Source organism: Mauremys mutica, chromosome 1 (assembly GCF_020497125.1).
Source record: "Mauremys mutica isolate MM-2020 ecotype Southern chromosome 1, ASM2049712v1, whole genome shotgun sequence".
NCBI classification, from domain to species: Eukaryota; Metazoa; Chordata; order Testudines; family Geoemydidae; genus Mauremys; species Mauremys mutica.
Window position 1 is genome coordinate 373,672,148 of NC_059072.1, and position 21,842 is coordinate 373,693,989.

The 21,842-nt window shown below is 50.4% G+C and overlaps 1 protein-coding gene across 1 annotated transcript; it reads left to right on the forward strand.

Moving 5' to 3' along the window:
- Positions 1-3,839: 3,839 nt before the first annotated feature.
- On the forward strand, positions 3,840-17,389 carry LOC123353746 (butyrophilin subfamily 3 member A2-like). The gene is made up of 5 exons (XM_044995147.1): positions 3,840-4,025; positions 7,141-7,230; positions 11,195-11,545; positions 12,963-13,100; positions 16,665-17,389. Exons 2-5 carry the CDS (start codon positions 7,173-7,175, stop codon positions 16,745-16,747), a joined length of 630 nt encoding a protein of 209 aa, XP_044851082.1. The 5' UTR covers positions 3,840-4,025; positions 7,141-7,172; the 3' UTR covers positions 16,748-17,389.
- The last annotated feature ends 4,453 nt before the right edge of the window (positions 17,390-21,842 follow it).

Below are 21,842 nucleotides of genomic sequence, written 5' to 3' on the forward strand. Positions count from 1 at the left end.
CCGCTTACCTAAAGTGGCTCCGGGGTGGCAGTGGCGCACACCAGGGCCAGGGCAGGCTCCCTGCATGCCTGCCCTGTCCCCACGCCACTCCAGGAAGTGCTGCGGCCCCTGGGGGGGGGGGGGGGGCAGAGGGCTCTGCGTGCGCACATGGAGCCCTTTGCCTCCCGGCCCGGGGGCTGCTTCTGAGAGCAGCGCCGGGCCCGCAGCACCACCAGGGGTAATCCCGCGGGCCGGATCCAAAGCCCTGAAGGGCCGGATCCGGCCCGCGGGCCATAGTTTGCCCATCCCTGGTCTAGGGGAATTGCTTGTGTAACTTGTGGTTAGCCAGTGAGGTGAGACCAAAGTCCTGTTTGTCTGGCTGGTTTGGTTTGCCTTAGAGGTGGAAAAACCCCAGCCTTGGGCTGTACCTGCCCTGTTTTAAGCAATTTGTCCTGAATTGGCACTCTCAGTTGGGTCCCGCCAGAATCAGCATCATTACAGTTCTGACTACGCCACTGGTTCTGGCGGGACCCAACTGAGAGTGGGACCTAACATCCTTTTTCAGACTGGAGGCTGTATTCCAGTACAGTAACTCCTCACTTAACACTGTAGTTATGTTCCTGGAAAATGCTACTTTAAGCGAAACAATGTTAAACAAATCCAATTTCCCCATAAGAATTAATGTAAATGGTGGGGGGTTAGGTTCCAGGGAAATGTTTGTTACCAGATAAGACACTCTCTCGCTATCTATATACACACACACAGTTTAAGTTTTAAACAAACAATGCTGTACACAGCTATGATGATTGTGAAGCTTGATTGAAGTGGTGTGGTGGAGTCAGAGGGTGGAAGAGGGTGGGATATTTCCCAGGGAATGCCTTGCTGCTAAATGATGAACTAGCACTCGGATGAGCCCTCAAGAGTTAACACATTGTTGTTAATGTAGCCTCACACTCTACAAGGCAGCAGGAATGGAGGGAGGGGAGACAGCGTGGCAGAGAGAGACACACACACACCATGTGAGAGAGAGAGAGAGAGAGAGAGACACGCATTGCTCCTTTAAGTACGCTGACCCCACTCTAAGTACATTGCCTTTTTAAGTAGATCAGCAAGTGGAGACAGCAGCTCCCTCCGTCCTGAGCCCTGTTGTGTCCCCCCCACCCCCTGCTCTATAGAGATGGGGTACAGGAGTGGGGAGGGGAACATCCTGACATTAGCACCCCTCTTCCCTGCCCCGCAAGCGAGAGTCTTGGGGAGCAGCTCCAAGGCAGAGGGCAGGAGCAGCACATGGCAGTGGGGGGAGGGACAGCTGAACTGCCCGGCAATTAATAGCCTGCTGGGCGGCTGCCGCACAGTGAATTTAGGGGAGCAGGGAGCTGATGGGGGGGCTGCCAGTCCACCCTGCTTCCAAGCCCCCACCAGCTAGCTCCAACGGGCTGCTCTTCCTGCAAGCAATGGACGAAGCAGGCAGCTGCCAAATGACATTATAAGGGAGCATTGCACAACTTTAAACAAGCGTGTTCTCTGATCAGCAATGTAACAACGAAATGTTAACCCCAACATTAAGTGAGGAATTACTGTATTGGTCTCACCAATGTCAGATACTGAAGTGAAACTCCTTTGCTGCTCCCACTCCCTCTGCACTGGTTTATACATCCTGGTTTCACATTAGTTCACAGCATCACACCGTGAGCTCATGTTGCGTGACTTGTGCACTGTGGGGCCCCTAGCTTTTCAGAGTCGCTGCTTTCCAGGATACAGTCCCTCTCTCTGTAGGTCTGGCTGCATTCCTTGTTCCTAGGTGTACGCTCTTGTATTGGGCTGTATTAAATCACATTTTCTTTGAATGGGCCCAGCTTACCAAGTGATCCAGATTGTACATCTGCCCTGTCCTCCACAAACGTCCTCAGCTGTGCCTTATATTTACTTATAGATTGATAATAAAAATATTGCCATCTACTTCCTCCCCTTTTCTATTGGTGTGTGTATGGGGATATTGCTGCCTTCGTTTGCCCTCTTAACCAGGGTGGGCTTTTAACTACAGCTGCCCTCTTTCTGGGTTGCGATGCCTAAGGACCGAGTGAGTCCTGCCCTCAGCAGGTTTCTGGGAATGGCTGTCACCGTTCAGCATTGCTGCTCCCTGGCTACATTCTTTGTAAAAAAACTCTTGTGGTTGTTTTTTTTTTTTTAAGGGACAATATTTCAAAATGCTCTAAAACCTGCATAGCTAAGGATAGCAAGGGGGGCCAGTTTGGGATCATTTGGCCAACTGGCCCCTGGATTTTGGGAGGGAGTGTCTTGAAATTGGTGTGCCTTGCCGCTAAAGCAGGGGGGCTCAACCTTCTTCTTTCCGAGACCTCCCCCCCACAACATGCTATAAAAACTCCACATCCCACCTGAGCCACAACCAATATTTTTCTGCATATAAAAGCCAGGGCTGGCGTTAGGGGATAGCAAGCCGAGCAATTGCCTGGGGTCCCTGCAAAGCTACATTGCTCAGGCTTCGGCTTCAGCCCTGTGACAGGGTTCAGGACCCTGGGCTTCAGCACCATGCCTGGGGCGTTGGCTTTCTGCCCTGGACCCTAGCAAGTCTAATGCTGGCCCTGCTTGGGCCCCCACCCAAACCTGCTCATGGCCCTGGACTCCTTGTTGAGAACTGCAGCTTTAAAGCAGGGGGGGGGAGGGTCACTTGTGCTGCTCCCTTGTGCAGCTCAGCAGCCCCGCTTGGCTCATAGATTCCCCAGAGCAGAAGGAAGGTTGGTGGGAAGTCCAAGGCCTCTTGGAACTTGGTTTCTCCGAGCCCAGGGTAACACCAACAGATCCTGGTTGTTGGCAGTTGGGATCAAACCTAGGACCTTTAGCACTAAATGCAGGAGCCTCTACTGCAAGAGTTAAAAGCCACATGGCCTTAGCTAAGGCTAAGGACATGCATCCGACAAAGTGGGGTATTCACCCATGAAAGCTCATGCTCCAGTACATCGGTTAGTCCAGTGGTACCCAACGTGGTGCCATCGGGCGCCATGGTGCCCACCGGGGCATTTATGTGCGCCCGCCTAGTGCCCAGCAGGAGAGAGAGGCCACGGACAGGCACCTGCCAGGGACAGAGAACTCTGGGGCTGCAGGCTGCGGGCACCGGTGTTCTCGGTCCCTGGCAGGTGCAGGGCCGCAGCTTAAGCTGGAGAGAAACCGCAGCCTCGTGCCTGCCGGGGACAGAGAACTCTGGGGCTGCAGGCTTCGTTCTATGTTAACGTACGACTAATAAATATATTTCGACCAGCAGTTCAACAATGTTTTACTTTTTTTAAATAAATAAGATGAAAACTGTTTATGATATTTATTTTGTAAAAAGCCTTAATTTTTCTTACAGGTAGATAAAAAAGAGCAAATTGCCGAATAATTTAATTAATACCTTTTACATGTAAAATTACTCTTTTTATCTTGTGGATTAATATATTATGGATATTAAATATGATGTTTTTCATATTATTTAACGTACAAATACAAAATAAGCCTTGAAAAAATTGTTGGCACCCGCCACACTCTTCTGAAAACAAGAACGTGCTACTGGCCACAAAAAGGTTGGGGATCACTGTGTTAGTCTATAAGGTGCCACAAGACTGTTGCTTTTTACAGATCCAGACTAACACAGCTACCCGCTGACACTGTAGCAGACGCATTCATTTCTCTCTCTCTCTCTGTGGTTTTCAAAGCGCTAAGTCACTGTGCAGGGTTGCTGCACTGGGCTCGGCTCTGCTCAGCACTGCCCAGGGGGTGGTTAAAAGGCCCCTGGGCGCAGGCGCTGGAAAAGCTGCTCGCAGAGGCATTTGTAGCGCCTCGCTGCGTGATGTGCCGCCCCGGGCGGCTGCTCCGCACTCCCGGCGACTGCCCGGCCGCAGGCGGGGAAGATCCGCAGCCGCGGGGGGTGGGGGGCTGTGTCCGGCGCGGCTCCTGGAGCAGCGGGTTCCCCGAACAAGGGCTACGCTCCTCTCCCGCGGGTGTTTGTGGCCGGAGGAGCCGGCGGGCTGCGGACTCGCTCCGGATCCCGGGTAAGGGCGCTGCCCGGCCCCCGGCCCCGTCCCCTAGTGCGCGCTCAGCCCGGGGCAGGAGGCTGCGAGCTGGGGGGGGTGACACATTCCCCCCCCCCCCGATCCCCCTCTCGGGGAGCCGCCCCCGCCCCTGCGGCTGGAACTGGGCTTCCGGCTCCCGCGGCAGCGGCCGGGCTGCTTCTCTCTCGCCGAACTTCTGCCGAGTGTCTCAGACCCCGGTCGCCAGCGGCAGCCCCCGGTCGGGGTCTCGTTCCCCATCAGGGCCGGGCTGGGGGGCAGGAGGCGAATTGATTTCTGTGCCCAGCGGGGGCTGCGCCAGTGCCCAGTGAGCGGCGTCTGCATGGCCCAGGTGTGGAACCAGCGCGTGCGGGTCTCTGCTTTATACACACGCGTGTGCATTGAGTCCCGCGTGGCAGTGATTGTAAGCAAACGAGGACTGGTGCCAGGAGATCTGAGGGGAACGTGCATTGCCCAGGAGGCGGCTTGTGAGAACAACGGGGCGGACTGATCAAATGGGATGCAAGTGCCAGTCCATTTTCTTGCCCCTCCGTGTGGAACCTGCGGAGGGGCAGGACCCGGCTGAGTACTCTCGTTTACATTAGAAAGTTGCTGGGGTTCCCCCGCATTCCCCCAGGCGAAGGGCTACGCCCTTGCAAAGGGCTGTGTGGACCCCCTCAGACCAGGCTTGTTTCAGTTTAGCTTATTTTCATTAGGAGTTGGCTTAAGCTAAATTGAAGTGAGCGGCTCTTACACTGAAATGCAGGTGTGTGCACACTGCACACACAGCTTGGAACCGCTTTGATTAAAAAGCCCCTGGAGAAAACAGCGCCACCCTCAGGGACTGAGCACCAGCTGACATAGAGCATCCAAAGGGAAAGGAACAAGGATTGATGACTTCACTTGTACATGGACTCAGCTATGGGGGGTGTGGGGGGAGGGGCCCTACAGTGGTGCTGGAACAGGTTTATAGTGGGGGTGCGGAAGGCGGGACCCATGTCTTTGGGTTTAGTACCACTTCCAGCAGCAGCACCCATCGTTCCAGCACCTTTGTTCTGTGTCGCTCCTCACCTCCAGCAGCCGGCCGCAGCCTGCCCCGCACTGCAGAGCCCAAGGAAGTGCAGATGTAAGTGTGGGGGACCCAGGCGTTTCTGAACCGGGTCTAACCCCTCTGAGCCCAGCTCTCTTCCCCTCTCTTCTCCCTCCCTTCGTCACCTTTTCTCCCTTGGGTTCTTTTCTCGCTCTCTGCCCTTTTTCTCAGTGTTTCACTCTCCTTTTTTCTCTCTTTTTGCATTTCCTCCTGGTTCTTTTCCTTGCATTCTCCCCCCCCCCCCCCAACAAAGAGAGAAGATTTTTTCTTGATTTTATTTTTCCCTCCCTCATTTTTATTGTCATTTTTGTTTATAACTTTGTTCACACGTCTGTATAAACAGGCAGCAAAATCCCTTTTCCCAGAGGCTGGAGGGGTGAGTCTGCCCTGGGGGACTTCAGTCCATCTGTCCCATTCAAAGTTTTTGATTGCAGCCATCACTGTGGTATCTAAGGATTCTCCTGCTCGGCTTTTAAAATGATGCCCCATCTTACATTGTGAGAGGTGGATGCCTGGACATTGCAGGGGTGGGGAGCATACAAATGTGGGGAGATTAGGGGGCTGGGGACAGACGGGGTTGCATGCCAGTGCATTCATATCTGTGAGACGTGCACATCCTGGGTGGGGCACATGTGCAGGAGGAGATGGCATAGCCCAGGACAACTGTATTCAGTATTGCATCACGCCATACGAGTTCAGCCTAGTGATGCTGGATGTGATCCTCCTGGTCTAACACCGACGACTAACCAGAGCTCGGCGTTGTCATTGGACACAGCTGTTGGCAGTTGGGCTCAGACATGGTGGAATTTTGCAGCATAGGCCTGGCCTGTGCAGAACAGGGTTTCCTAGACCCTCAGTGGGGTCCTGCTTCTGCATGAATGAGTCACTGCTCTGTAGCTAGCACATTTCCCCCTCCCAGGAGCAGGAGTGAGGCACTAGAGCAGGGGTAGGCAACCTATGGCACACGTGCCAAAGGCGGCATGTAAGCTGATTTTCAGTGGCTCTCACACTGCCCAGGTCCTGGCCACCGGTCCGGGGGGCTCTGCATTTTAATTTAATTTTAAATGAAGTTTCTTAAACATTTTTAAAACCTTATTTACTTTCCATACAACAATAGTTTAGTTCTATATTATAGACTTATAGAAAGAGACCTTCAAAAAACATTCAAATGTATGACTGGCAAACCTTAAATCAGAGTGAATAAATGAAGACTGGGCACAGCACTTCTGAAAGGCTGCCGACCCCTGCACTAGAGGAATGTGTATAGGCACCTTCTTACCCTGAAGAGTCGCACTGAAGCCTGTGTCAGCTCAGACATGGTTACACCCTGCCCCCTTTTTGCCCCCATCAAAATGAGTCTCTTGTCTGTCATCGAATCGATTCTAGGGCTGCAGGGTGGCAGCAGCTTCCTAGGGATGATTGAAATAGGTGAGGACGACTTATTCACGTCAGTCATGGCTGTACAAATTCGGGCCTTTGCTGGGCTCCTCTTTACACAATGGAGAGAACTATTATGTCCTCTGTGGCTGCGGATGCTGGGCCAGTTTCTCTGGGTCCTGCATTTTGTGAAGTCACTTGCAAAGGAGAAAGTTCAAATTAGAAGAGCAGAGTTTTTTACTCCCTTTGCATTGGTGTTAATGCAAATGCTCTGGAGCTGCAAGGCCCACACTGCTATTTTCACCGTGCTGGGTTGAGCCTCAGTGCTGTGAGTCTGTCTGCCCGGGCTGGGAGGCTCCCTGCAGCTGCAGTGTAGCCGGTCCCTGGCCCCACCGGGCACGTCTTCTCCTGGGTGTGCCCAGTGCAGCACAGTGGGGCCCTGGTCTGCGATGAGGCCCTGAGGCCCGACCACAATATTACTGATCAATTATCCTGTACAGTGATGCAGGCGGCTGAGCTGGCCTCTGTTCCCAAGCGGCTCAGCTTGCCGGGGTTAATAAGGATGGTCTGGACTTTTCTGTGCAACATCCCTGCAGATCTAAGTGAGGATCTTTTTTTTTTTTTTTTTTTTTTTTTTTTTTACACAAACAGGTTGCAAGAGGCTCTGAAAACCAACAAGGAAAATGGCAGCCCAGATGAAGAAGTGGCTGTTACTTGTGTGTGGCGTTGTCCTGCTGCGAGGTAAGCTGAACTATCTGCTCTCTTGCTCCCGTGTTGCCAAATGGGGGGAAAAAGGCAAATGCTTTCCCTGAACGTCTCTGTAGCTTTTCAAACGCTCTCGTCTGCAGTGTCCCTGACTTGCAACCCCTGGGTCATTGGGGCGGGGGGGCGGAGGGCTCTGTGCTAATAGGTCTCGTTGCTGCTAGGGTGGGACGCCACACAGGAGGGCAGCTGCTCCTGGAGCCGGCTCTGTGCTCTTGCTCAACTTTCTGTAGATACGTAACTGCACCCAGCCCTGCTTCCTGCCCCTCTGTACCCGGCAAGTGCTTGGGCTGCGGGGTCAAAGCCCAGCCTGTGAGAGTTGTTTCGGGGGGCTGTTCACACACACTCACTATAGGCTAAAGAGTGAAAATTGACTCGTACAGAATGGGGGAGGGGCATAAGCTTTCATGGGCTAAAACCCACTTCATCAGATGCATGGAGTGGAAAATACAGTAGGAAGACATATAATATATATTTTAAAAATATACAGTTCATGAAAAGATGGGAGTTGCCTTACCAAGTAGGGGGTTAATTGAAACAATTCAATTAAAGTGGGCTATTCTCAACAGGAGGAAAAATCACTTTTGTAGTGGTAATCAGGATGGCCCATTTCCAACAGTTGACAAAAAGGTGTGAGTAACAGTAGGGGGAAATTAGTTTTTAGTTTTTGTAGTGACCCAACCACTCCCAGTCTTTTTTCAGGCCTAATTTGACGGTGTCCAGTTTGCAAATGATGTCCAGTTCTGCAGTTTCTCATTGGAGCCTGTTTTTGAAGTTTTGTTGTTGAAGAATTGCCACTTTTAAGTCTGTTATTGAGTGTCCAGGGAGGTTGAAGTGTTCTCCTACTGGTTTTTTAATATTATAATTCTTGACTTCTGATTTGTGTCCATTTATTCTTTTGCGTAGAGACTGTCCGGTTTGGCCAATGTTCATGGCAGAGGGGCATTGCTGGCACGCGATGGCATATATCACGTTGGGAGATGTGCAGGTGAACAAGTCCCTGATGGTGTGGCTGATGTGATTAGATCCTATGATGGTGTCACTTGAATAGAGATGTGGACAGAGTTGGCAACGGGGTTTGTTGCAGGGATAGGTTCCTGGGTTAGTGTTTTTGTTGTGTTGTGTGGTGTGGTGTGTAGTTGCTTGTGACTATTTGCTTCAGGTTTGGGGGCCGTCTGTCTGTAAGCGAGGACTGGTCTGTCTCCCAAGGTCTGTGAAAGTGAGGAATCAGCTTTCAGGATAGGCTGTAGATCCTTAATGAGGCACTGGAGAGGTTTTAGTTGGGGGCTGAAGGTGATGGCTAGTGACGTTCTGTTACTTACTTTCTAGCCGTCACCTTCAGCCCCCAACTAAACCCTCTCCAGCGCATCATCAAGGATCTACAGCCTGCCATGCTGTTCTAGGACTTTACAAGTTCTTCCCTTTCTCTCTTTGCACACTGGAATTGCCATCTCACATCAGACCAGTCGTCCATTTAGCGTAGTAGCAGATGCTCCAGAGAACAGTAAAAGAACCAGCCTTATGGGTTGACTCCATCACAGGGGTTCACTCACGGCTAGTGGTGCCTCCTGCTGGCCATCCTGGGGATTAGCTCCAGCCAGGCATTGCAGCCTCCCCTGGCGGTGTCTCTTCTGTCGTCCTCTTGCCTTGTGGACCCCTCTCGCTCCAGGAACTGCAGCCTCCTCTCCATAACTTAGTCCTCTGGGCATGTCACCATACATGTTGCCGCCCCCCCCCCCCCCCAATCTTCCAGGGTATCAGAGTCTCTCTTGACAAACAAGCTCTGCCAGTCTTCCTGCTCCTTGCCCTGCGGGTGCCACTTTGTCAGTGTCTGCTAGCGGGACCCGGCCCCCTTCTACTCCAGATCCCGGCTCAGAGGCCTTCTCATCAGCAGCTAACGTTTGATTACCTCACACCCTGCTGCTTTCCCCATGAGCCTTGCCTGCCTCTCTGGCTCCCCCCCCACCCTTCTCTGGGCTCACCAAGCCACATTCCCAACTGCCCCCTCCCAGGGAGTAACCGTGGACTACCCGCTGTAGCCCCCAAAACACCTCCCTTCTCCCAGGGAGTGACTAGACTTCTGCCTGCAGCCCCCTTCTGCTCTCCGCTCCTGGGCTTTCTACGGACCCTGCCTGTTCCTGACCAGCTGAGCCTCATTGAATCAAGCCCTGCTCCCTGGCTGCTCCTCCGGGTGCAGCCTGGGCAGTTAATGGGCCCACCTACCACCTTTGCCCCTGTAGGCCTTGTGTGGGGTGGACACCCTGTCACTCCCCCCATAGTCCCATTACAGGACGTCTCTTCCATACCCTTGAACCAGCCTCCATGGTGCAGGAGTTTTATCCCTTATTAATACTGTTTTATGTAACAGCGGGTTAGAGACACATAGGAATAAGAAACCCCTTTGTTTGAATCCCGAAGGAAGCTGCTCTGCTAGGCGAGACACCTGTAGCTTCTGGGAAACTTCCCTGAGTTGAGAAAGCAGGTACCAGAGTTCAGATCCCCTGTCTAGCTGCTGCTCCTAGTCCCATGCACGTACTGCCCAGTGCCACGAGCCCCAGCTCTGCAGGCAGCTGCTGCATGGCCCCACCACACCAACATTTACAAACAGTCAGCTGGGAGTGAGTTCATAGCAGCTCACAGCTGACCCCGACCCAGGTCTCTGGCAGGACAAACCCTGATCTGATCCATGCACCCCACTGGTTTTTGGAGTGGAGAACCAAGGCTGGTTTAGTCACTCAAACCTCTCCCGGAGCCAGGGAGAGACTCCAGGATTCCTGAGCACCAGCGTTGTACCAATTGCTAGTAAATAGTTGTGTAGCCCGTTGGGGTTGTCTGGCATGGCCTCCGCTGGTGTCAGGCCTGCAGAGGGGCTAGCAATTACTCCAGGGTCTTGTCACTCAAGTAGTGAGGTCCCAGCACAGGGCTCTGACGGTCAGGGACTCAAACCCGTCGGTGGGTCGGGAGGGAATGGGATGGTTGCATGTGGTTCACATGGTGCAAAGGCCTCTTTACAGGAGGTGATGGACTGAACTATGATGAGCTGTGCATCCTGGTGGGATCAGCACGCTGCACACAGCAGGCATTTGTTACATGTTTTGCTTGTATAACCGAACTGGGGGGAGGCAGGGTTGTGTGACACATCCCCTAGCTGGTCACGCCCCACAGGTGGAGAGTCTGTGACAGCTTCTGCTGGGGAGCCTGGCTCTTGACAGCTTCTACTAAAGACTCTCCAATGCTTTTTGCTCTGAGGTCGTTGGTTCAGTCCCTGTCGTCAGCCAGCCTGGGAGCTGTCACGCTTGCGGCTGTCCCACCGGGGCATGTTTAAAGGTTGGGAGGGGGGCTTCATCCTGGCAGACGTGGGGTCCCAGAGGCAGGGGGAGTGCAGTGGGTCTGGACACAAATAACTGACTGAGATGGCACAGCCTCCCACGCCCGTCAGGAGCAGTTTCTGCAGGGAAGTTCCCCCCGGCAGGTGCAGGTCTCTTACTCGCTGACACAAAACCTCGCTGTCAGCCTCAGCAGTGCTGGGTGTTATGGGCTGGTCCATAATGCACGAATGTGTGACGATGGATCTGCTCCCAGCCGAGCCTCTGGGGTTTCCCTCTGGTGTGATGACAGTGGGGGGCCTATTGCTGTTGGAGATCTGCCAAAGATGGGAGCTGAGCATTGGCGTGTTACCGACAGCATTGTGGACAAGAGGAGGATGGAAAGGAAGGCGGGAGCCTGTCTCCTTAGCTACGTCCTCCTGTGCTTTTAACGCTCCGGGTGGACGGGTTGTGTCCTGAGGCAACTTAGCTGCCCCTGAAGGTTTTGTTCTTGGATTCGCCTTAGAATGAGCATGTGATCCCAGCAGCCGCGGCCCTAGAGGCTGTATCGCTTGGCAAGGACAATAGAAATGGTTTCAGCTGCCTTTGAGTGATGCCATGTTCTCCTCCTCTCTCAGCCGGTGACCCTGTCAGAATTGAAGCGGATGAAGGTGAAGACGTGCTCCTGCCCTGCATTGTTGAACGTAGAGACGCCGACCGTCTTCCAGACCCTACAGTGAACTGGCAGCGGTCAGGGAGTGAAGTCGTGAACAGCTACTACAATGGCAAGAACCACCCGGTGTATCAGTCTGGACGATATAAGGGGAGAACGGAGTTCGCTTCTCAGGGATTGTCCGAGGGCAACGCGTCTCTGCTACTGAAGAATGTAACCCCCGCTGACTTCGGGAACTACACCTGTCATGCTAGTTTATATGAGAACAGCCCCCAAACTTTACAGACTGTCCTGCTGATGCAGAAAGAGACCCAAGGTAGGTCAGTGACGTTCCCTTATCAACTGTGACGTGACGTTTGTCCTTTCACTGAGAAACCCATCAGCCCTTTAGAATAATTTTGAAGCAGGAGCCTGCTGTGAGAAGTGACATTAAGAGAAGCATCCTGGGGATCAGTTTTTTCTCTTATTGCTCTGTATCTACTGTGATCTGTTTTTAGAAGTAGAAATGGAGCTTTAACAGTCAGTGCTATGATGGGAGCAAGGAACTGTAGATTGAGTTGGGTTCTTCCTTCTCTCACTACATCACCAGTAATAACGACACTGCAGGCCAAACAATTCCCTCTTTTGATCCCCTGTAATCCCATTAGTCCTCAGTGGAAACGTTCCCGTGTCACTAAGGGCACAGTATCGGATCTCTATTTCTGGTGATGTTTGAGGCGGGAAGAGCCCAGCTTGACTCTCAGATCCCAGGATGAGTTTGCAGAGTCTGTCTCTGCCTCCTGTGGGTTTTCCCTACTGGCAGACTCCGCAGTCCCTGTGCTCTGAGGAGTGCAGTGTCTGGGATTGTGGTTGGTTCTGTAGGTGGGCAGAAGGTGATAGAGCGTCTCCTAGCATAGCTTTCTGCTTGGCCATGGGCACCAGGCCAGACACACACAGTGGCCAAAATGTGCTTTTTCAAGCCGTATTTCGGATAATGTACTAAACAGGCCAGAGTTGCAATGACGCATTTGAACTCCTTCTGGTGAGACAGGAAGCTCAGTCAAAGGTTTTCAGGGTTTGATTAATGTAGAATTTAGGGAATTTTTCTCTTTCAATTTATGGATAAACAAAAAGCACCAATCCCAAGTTCCAGGTGTCCTGTTCTCTCCCTGTTTGTGACCCTCCATTCCCACCAGCAGGCTTTCCTGGTGCATTCAGGAAACCAGATTCTGGAATCTGTAACCTCAGGACTCCGGTTTATTAAAGGACATGGGGGGGGGGCGGGTTTTGGATCCTGTAACTTCCGTGCTCCAACTCTGCCAATAGCGTTGTCCCAGCCCACGTGGGGGTTCTCCGGCTCATCCTGCTGCAGCTGCCCACGCTAACCAAACTTCTTCCCCACCCCATTAGGAACTTTGCTCTGGGTCACGTAATTGCTCTGCCATGAGTCCATCTGCTACTGGCCACCCTGAGATGAGCCAGACCCTGGCTGTGTCTCAACCGGCTGCTCTTATTGCTCCCCAGCTGGAAGTCTGGTGTCCCTTCTTCTCTAGCATTGCTGCATTTCCTGCCCAGTGCTACCACCATGTACCCCGTCTTTCCCGTGCAGTCACTCCGGATTGCCCACCTGCGGGTTTTCAGCCCACGGCCCTTCTAGCAGAATGCCTGGCTGTATGGTGCAAGCTGTAGTAACAGCTAATTGCCACAGGGAGGGAGGCAGTGCCAGCTTACGTAATCGTTTTACTGTTTTGCAGGTGCAAACGTTCCAGGAGGACGTGAAAACCGGCTCCGCATTCTAAGCATTTGTGTCCCATTGAGCATAGTAGTGATTCTTGTAGGGGGTTCTGTAGGATACTGTTGCTGTAAAAAGAAGACTACGAAGTCTAAAGCAGGTATGTGCAATAGTGTATGTTACAAGGCTTTTTAAAAATCAATTTTCATTACAATGACAAATGAGTAAAGAGAAACAAAGATCCTGTCAACCATTATATCCCCTAGGTGGCAACACAAAACTATTTGCAAAATAAGGTTTTAACCTATTTCCTCCCGAGACAAACAAATTTTAACAGTTGCCCCTAGGACAGCTGGACCGTGTGTTACTAACACAAAGCCCAATAAAGGCAGTGCCGCACTGTGGCCTAGTGGAAAGAGCACTGGCCTGGGACTCGTGAGACCCAGATTCTATTCCTGACTCTGCCACTGGCCTGCTGGGTGACCTCGGGCAGGTCACGTCCCTGCTCCGTGCCTCAGTTTCCCCATCTGTAAAGTGGGAATGACACTCCCTTGTAAAGTGCTTGGAGCTCTCTAGCTGAAGAGCCAGGTGTATTCCAGAGCTAGACAAGCCAATATCCAAGGCAGCTGCCTTATCTTACCCATCAAATCCTCTGCCTCTGAGCCTGCGATTCCAGCACAGCGCTGGCAGGAGCTAAGGGGGCTCAGGGGTGGCTTTGCCGTGGGACCCGAGCTAGGGGCAGCTGGAGCAGCCCACGAGGCAGAGTGTGACTGTTGCTCCGAGGGGAAGTATCCAGTGGCAGGTCTGCACCTGGGGCAGGTACTTTCCCAGCATGCTGGCAGAGCGGCGCTGGGTGGGGCTATGGAGGGTGGATGCAAAGCCCACTCCACTTCCTGTCCCGTCTGCTTGCACCGTGGGCCACGTCCCAGCTCCCCGGAGGCTGCTCTCCTCACCACGCTGCTACCTACGGTCCAGGCAGCTGGACACGGGATTAAGGAGACGACTTAAAGTTTAAAGAATCCGGCCACTGACCCTCCCCCAGCCCCTCTGGCCGGCCCTGTGCAGAGACGTGTGGCTGGATTAGGAATCGGGGTCTATCTGGATGGGGGAGAGGAGTAAAAATTGTTTGCTGGAGTTACCCAAAGTTCCTCAGGCTTCGCTGATTATTGACGCGTTCAGCCCTCGCGAAGGCTGGAAACGTGCTGGCTGCTGCTCTGAGGAGCTGTCGCTCCCTAGGCCGCGCTGGCTAGTGCCTGATGGGCCTCAGTGAATGTGCTTGTTCCCCCGTTTCCTTCCCTCCCCTCCCCACGTTACACCCGCACCCTGGATGTCGGGCTCTTCCTGGGGGCTCCTGTGGCCGATGTGTGCGCAAAGCTGCACGCTCAGCACTTCCTTCAGCTCCGATTCTACCATCTAGTGCAGGGCCGCCCAGAGGATTCAGGGGGGCTGGGGCAAAGCAATTTTGGGGGTCCCTTCCATAAAAAAATTTGCAATACTATATTCTCATGGGGGCCCCTGCGGGGCCTGGGCAAATTGCCCCACTTGCTCCCCCCCACAGGTGGCCCTGGGAAAAATAAACCTTCCGCATCTCGGCACAAACCCAGTTTTGAGAAAACTTCTTTACAAGGTATCACTGGTTCTCAGCATCAGCTAGTGCTAAAAGGCACCCAAAAGGGTTGGACAAATATTTTCCATCAACTTTTTTTTGGATCAAAAATAGAGGGTTTTAAAAAGCAGAAAAAAATCACGGACAATGTCTGCTTTCCTTCAAAATCTGTTGTGGTTTTTTTTTTAATTGAAAAGCTGAAATTAGTCTGCCAAAACCTGCACATGGTTTGGGGTTTCAGAAGTGTGTGGCCAAATATTTGCTGCTTGCTGTGTTTGTTTAAAGAAACAATAAAAAATTCTGCTTAAAAAAATCCAAAACTTTTTTGAACCACCTCAGCTTGTGACCAAACATCTGAGCCCAACCAGTCAGGGATTTTTTCAGGTTTCTGATACTCTGCTGGCTTCCTTGATTCATATCTGTCTCCATAACTTTGGGTTCATTTAGCTTAGAACATAAGAACAGCCATACTGGGTCAGACCAAAGGTCCATCTAGCCCAGTATCCTGTCTACTGACAGTGGCCGGTGCCAGGTGCCCCAGAGGGAGTGAACCTATCAGGTAATGATCAAGGGATCTCTCCCCTACCATCCATCTCCATCCTCTGACAAACAGGCTAGGGACACCATTCTTACCCAGCCTGGCTAATAGCCATTAATGGACTTAACCTCCATGCATTTAGCTATTTCCTAGACACTGGCTCCATGTGATCCCTCACAAACTGGAGACGGTTACTGTGGGTTTGTTTTTAGTATAGACTATGTACATACTCCACAAAGTGAGCATTTGAGCTTGTTCCAGAATCTGGGATGAGCCTATGTTGTCCAAACTGAAAAGCTCAAAATAGCACATGCATGTGAATAGACACAGGGTGCTAAAATTAAATTAACCCAGGGGGTCTCAAACTGGGGGTCTGGACCCCTCAAGGGGTCACGAGGTTATTACCGGGGGTCGTGAGCTGTCAGCCTCCACCTCAAACCCTGCTTTGCCTCCAGCATTTATAATAGTGTTATAAATTAAAAACACTTTTTAATATATTTTAGGAGGGGGTTGCACTCAGAGGTTTGCTGTGTGAAAGGGGTCACCAAGACAAAAGCCTCTGGAGCCTCAGGGAATGGGGGGGGGTCTCCCTTGGTAGGGTTGGGAAGGATATTGCTCTTCTCAGGTGATCCTTCCCCCAGTGGCTAATTTGAAATGAAGCTACTACCCTCCCCTGACATGAATCTCCCTATGGCACTGAAATTACATGTAGACGATAATTTGGCATTTGAGAAGTGAAAGGGATGGGAGCCCTAATGGAAAAGCTCACAGCTTGGCTCTTCTGCAAGCCTCAAACTGCTGAATGAGCTTTAGGGTAGGGAAGGCTGTGCCTCCCAAACAGCCTGGCCCTGCCCCCTATCCGACCCCCACCCACTTCCTGCCCCCCCGACTGCCCGCCCCCCCCCTCAGAATCCCCGACCCATCCTGCTCCTTGTCCCCTCACTGTTCCCCAGAGACCCCCCCCATCACCACCCTGGGACCCCACCCCTGCTCCCTGTCCTCGGACTGCCCTGACCCCTATCCACCCCCCTGCTGAGTCCTGACAGACCCCCCCCCAGAACGCCCACAATCCAAACCCCGTTCCCTGACCGCCCCCCACCTCTGCCCCCTCCCTGTCCCTGGGACTCCCTGCCCCTGGCCCCAGCCTCGGCCTCTTATCCCTGCCTCCCCCCTCACCCGGAGCCTCAGCGTATCCAGGAGAGTCGCTGAACAGCTGCAGCCTGGCTTCAGCGGGGCCTGAGCTCCGCCCCGCTCAGAGCCGTGTGGTCAGGGGGCAGGGCTATGAGCTCCAGCGGGGTGTGAGCTCCCAGCCCCACCCCCTCACCATGCGGCTCTGAGCGGGGCGGAGCTCAGGCCCCAACGGAGCCAGGCTGCAGCTGTTCAGCGACTCTCCTGGATACGCTGAGGCTCCAGGAAAGGGGCAGAGGCGGGGTAGGGCCGGGCCGGGAGCCTCACCCGTTCTCTTGGGGGGCCCCTGTGGCGCCTGGGGCAAATTGCTCCAGTTGCCCCCCCCCCCCACCCTACCTCCTGGGCAGCCCTGGTCTAGTGTTTCATGGCTTGTTTTTGGCCTGTACTTTCAGGTGATGCAGAAGCAGCTCCGGAAATGGAGGAATTCACACGCCCCAGAAACTCAGAAAATACTTCAGTGATTCCCCTACACTGAACTGGGCAACACGACTCTGCCCTCCTCTGCTGTGACTCCCTCCGCTCGCCACCCACAGCTTCTCTCTGAAGCTGCATCCTGCAGTGCAGGGCTACAACAAGGAGTCCACTGGCACCAGATCCCTCCTTGTTTTTGTGGCTACAGACTAGCAGGGCTATCCCCTGATACCTGCGGGGCTGCTTTACTCTGGCATTTCCCCCTAACCTGACCCTGCTCCACTTTGCAACCTGGGAACCCTTTTTAGGTGAGACTGATAAGCAGCAGGCTCAACAAACTGTAAACCAAGCTGCTCATTGCTGTTTTAACAGGAAAGGGTTGAAATGGGTGAAAGGCAGGGAAGGAACCCAAGGCTGCCGTGCACTGGGAAAGCTGGAGTCTCGCAAAGCAAACAGTGAGCTGGAGACTGTTTCTCTTCGATAATACACCTGGCCGACCTGCCTCCGTACCTTACTAGAGTCTGTGGTCATTGGGGGTTCTCCTGGGGTTTGCAGCGTCAGCGACCTGCGCAGAGCCGGGCCAGCACACAGAGGGAACACGCAGGCAGCCGACTGTTACCAACATTGAGCAGAGCACCACACCGGCAGCGTCTGACGACACACTCATTTGCTTACACACCCAGGGAGAATAATTTCTGTAGTTAGAAATACACAACACAATGAAAATCACTGTAGATGCGTCTTGTTGCATTTGTGGAGCACACGCTGCAGACAGAAGGAAGGTTGAGAGCTTGGTCATTTTCCTCACATGTACAATAGAGCAGGTCAGAGGGAGAGAGCCGAGGCAGCTCTCACTCTCTCAGGTACTTTCCTCAAATCAATGTGCGAACGTGTCTTTGCTTTCAGCAGTAACTAGAGGTTTTGTGTCTTCCACCTAGGTAATAAGAGTCCTTGATTATTCTTCCTGTGCGACTTACCGCTTGTAACAGGACGGTTAATTCACATTGGTACAGAGGAGCTTAAAATGACACCATCATCGTAGTGAGTTTCTCTACAACTCTAAAAATGGATTAAAATATCTGTTTAATCCCAAAACCTACCTGGAGACTGTTGGTGGGGTACAGCTCATTTCCCAACTGTATCATGTATGAGTTGCAGAACAGAGCTATCTCAAGTGTTAAGGGAGAAACTTAAGCACAGAGAGAAGTAGATCATCCGTCCTGTCCTCTCTCGGCAGAAACTGGAATGTTTTTACGGCAGAGACAATTTGTCTGTTTTCCGTGCAGCCCCCATCTCCCTTTGGAGAACACGCTGAAATGCACAGAAAGCTCTTCAGCTTGAGATACCTTCTTACAGCGCAGTCAGAAAGTTTCCAACATTTGAAAAAGACCTGGCTTGGTTTGTGTCCACATTTAAAAGAGAGATTTCCTAATGGTGCAAACTAGTGCCAGGAGTGACCCAGTCCCCCCCAGCCAGTAACCACTGGGCCAGGGGATGACGGAGGTGAGGTAGCAAATTGCGACAGTGCCGCACACGCGAGAACACCCACAGGTGTCTGTAAACAAAGTTGCTTGTTGTTTTAGTGAGAAGGGTTGAAATTGGCGAAAGGTAATGAAGTGCTTCTATCGAATGGCACTGGAGGTAAAAACTCAGAAATCACCCCAGGGAAAGGTGAGTCTGATGCTGTGCTGGGTTTATTGCCTTAAAAGGAAATTTCCATAGTCTGGAAGGGTACTTCAGAAGAAAAAAACAAAACAAAAAAACTTCAGCAAACCACAAAATCCTGCCAGTGAGTGATTAAATGAGGAATTAATTTAATTAGTTCTCTGGCAATGCCTAGGCCACTTCCATACCAAACTCGAGCCTCACCTCTGCAAGAACAGTTATGAAGGAGAGAGAATTCCTTCCTTAGGGACCTCTTTAGCAACTTGTCAATGGTTGTTGTGAAGGTGCTGCCCGGGGGAGCCAGCTGAGGTCACTCAATCAGGGTGAACTGCAAACCAAACGGGGCAGACAAACCCCAGCAGCTGGTGGTTATTCCAATACTGAAGTTTACCAACCAGCACAGAACAGCTTCTGTAGCACCTCACTGGTTACTCACAAGTCCAAACAACACAGTTCCCTTCAAGTGCCCAGCCTCAGGCCTCCGTCCAGACACACACGTCAGATCTGATGATGATCACTGAGAATCTTCTCTCATCATATAAAAGAAAAGGTTCTTCCAATCCCAAAGGATCAGCCCCATACCCAGGTCCAATTATAACTTAGATCTTACCCAAAATACACGCCACAGCCAATTCTTAGTAACTCAGCTAAAATTTATTAGAAAAGAATGAGAGAGTTGGTTAAAAGATCAATATACAGACAGACGAGTTCAATTCTTGAGGTTCAGATACACAGCAGAGGTGAGCTATAATTTTGACACACAAAATTGTTGTTTCTTTTAAAGCTTTGTTTTAAATTTGTATTCGTTTTAATGTTCACAATTGCAGGAAATTACCGGAGGGGTGTCAGACAATAGGGGTGGAGGGTGGGGGAAACAGTCAGTAATTCATGGCAGGACACATTGAGATCCAAAGGGTTAAAGCTTTATAACTAATAACACACGAAGTGTCAACGTCATGTCAAAATACACACAGGAAAGAGCCTTAAATCAAACTTCAATAAGTTTTCAAGCAGCATTTTCCTTACTTTGCCTGTCTGTAAATTTGGATTATCATGGATGGAAATAGTTTTTCATTGGTTTGTGTGTGTGCAGTGAAACCATGCCCATTGACGATTACCAAGACAAATCTAATCCTTACCTGCCTAATTATGTTTAAAAAGAAAGGTTTAAAAAGCTGAAAGACGTGTACGTAAGATAGTTGGACTCATTTTGAAACAACGTTCAACTCCTCTTGAAGGACCTAAAGGATCTCAATAAGTGAACTGAGTAAAAGTAAGCTGGGATTTTAGCTTTAAATTCATCCTGAGAATTTCTCACCACAAACATAATGATTTCCCATGTGGTGCTGTGTCAAATGCTTTCCTGAAGTCCCAGCATTTCCTTATGTATAAAAATCAATGATTTTCTCAAAGATGGAAATCAGGTTAGTCTGACGCAATCAGACTAGGTTCATGTGGTACCTATATGTTGCATCAAAACCCCCTTGTTCTGTTTACCTCCATGAATTGAATTATTCTTTCCTTCATAGTTTGTTCCCAAATCTTCCCTATTACTTACGTTAGACTAACAGATCTGTAATTGCCCCACTCACTCTTTCTCCATTTCTTAAATATAGGTATGACATTAAGAATCCTTTCAACCAGACTAGCAATCTCCTGGGTCAGTTCTTTCAGTATTTGGGATGGGAATCAGGGTGGATAAAAGGCAATGATTTAAAAAAAATTCAGATTTTTTTTTATTTAAATCAGATTTTTTTTATAAAATGCCTTTGAGGAAAAAATCTCAAAATAGTTTTAATTAAGATACATTATACCTGAAAGATCTCTCATCATGGAATAGAGATTATACATTCTAATTCTATAGTATGAGATAATATATTCATGTCATGTTTAAGAAAAGTTTTGTAAATGAGTTCCAGTAGTTCATGGATTAGGGACTCAATTTTTATGGGGTTCCAGGGGCTTCTGTATAGATTATTTAGGTTAATCTTTCTATCTACCCAATGGGACTCAGTGCTCAGTCTAGAAGAGACCATCAGAGATGCTTTGTTTTGCAGTTCTCAAACTGTGCATTTGTGTCTCCAGAGGTAACATGCCTGTTAACAGCAAATACTGGTGGGTTTTTTTTGTTTGTTGTTTTTTTTTAAATATTTCATTTAACTATTTTAGCTAAAAACAATTTTAACAAAAACAAAACTGATTTTAAAAAACTTTACTATTTAACTAGATTCAAAAATTGATATGCTTGTTTTGTTAAAATATTCTATGTTTGCTGTTGAAGAAAAAATCCAGAATACTTGATGTTGTTTTAGTTAAATAAAACAATGTAAATGTCTGTCTGGTGATGCAGCAAAGAGTCTTGTGGCACCTTATAGACTGTCATAGGTCTCACCCCCACTTAGAGCTGTTGGGTTCCAAAGTGGGGACCTGCCTTGGTTTCCCTCTAAACTAAAATCCTAGTTTAGATCTACTACGCTGCCACCAGTCCGTTTTCTAAGTGTCTGACACACTGCCTGTTCCCCCAACTTTTTCTGGGGAACACAGATTCAATGTCCCTGAATCTCTACACACAGGGAAGCAGCCCACTTCCCCCCTCCCTCTCTCCTAGCCACGAGTCAAATCCTTGACTCAACACAAAGAGGGACTTACCTCTCCCTCCCCTTCCCTAGTCCTGGAAAGAGATACCTGATTCAAACTGCTTGAATCAAACCCAGGAGGACTGTCCTCCCCTTCCCCTGAATTTCCACAAGAGAAGGAATTAACTAAGTCCAAAGAAAAGAAAAGAATTTATTAAAGAATAAAAAAAGAAAGTCACTGTCTCTGTAACCGAGATGGAACAATATACAGGGTCTAAACTTATCAATCTCTGGAGGGAATTCCCCCTCCCTTCTTTCTCAGTAAAAGCAATCACAGTACAGACTTAAAGAAATTCTATAGCAAAACACAGAATTGCAAATACAGAAATAAAAGTATAAGAATACTAGTTCCTTGCTGATACTCACTAGCTTGAATAGAAGAATTTATTGTAGAAACCTGGGAGGACTTGATTAAGATGTCTGGACTCTCTTAATTCCCAAGAGAGACTCTCCAAAAAACAAAGAACAGGGAAAAAAAACTTCCCTCCACACGGATTTGAAAATAATCTTGTCCCTCATTGGTCCTCTGGTCAGGTGTCCACAGGTACTGCTTGTTAACCCTTTACAGGTAGACAAAAACCTTAACCCTTAACTAACTGTTTATGACATAGACTAACAGACTTTTGGAGCATGAGCTTTTGTGGGTGAATACCCACTTCTTCGGATGCATGTATTCACCCAGGAAAGCTCATGCTCCAATACGTCTGTTAGTCTATAAAGTGCCACAGGACTCTTTGCTGCTTTTACAGATCCAGACTAACACGGCTACCCCTCTGATACTTGTCTCGTGATGTTCTCCTCCCAGTACAGCCTGGTCTACACAGGAAAACAAACAAACAAAACGTCACAGCAGACCCC

Bases quoted from the DNA above. Each gene is read 5' to 3' on its own strand.
- LOC123353746 (XM_044995147.1), top strand. From the start codon at position 7,173: ATGGCAGCCCAGATGAAGAAGTGGCTGTTACTTGTGTGTGGCGTTGTC. The intron at 7,231-11,194 runs GTAAGCTGAACT...CTCCTCTCTCAG, and splicing joins TGGCGTTGTCCTGCTGCGAG to CCGGTGACCCTGTCAGAATT. The intron at 13,101-16,664 runs GTATGTGCAATA...CTGTACTTTCAG, and splicing joins GACTACGAAGTCTAAAGCAG to GTGATGCAGAAGCAGCTCCG.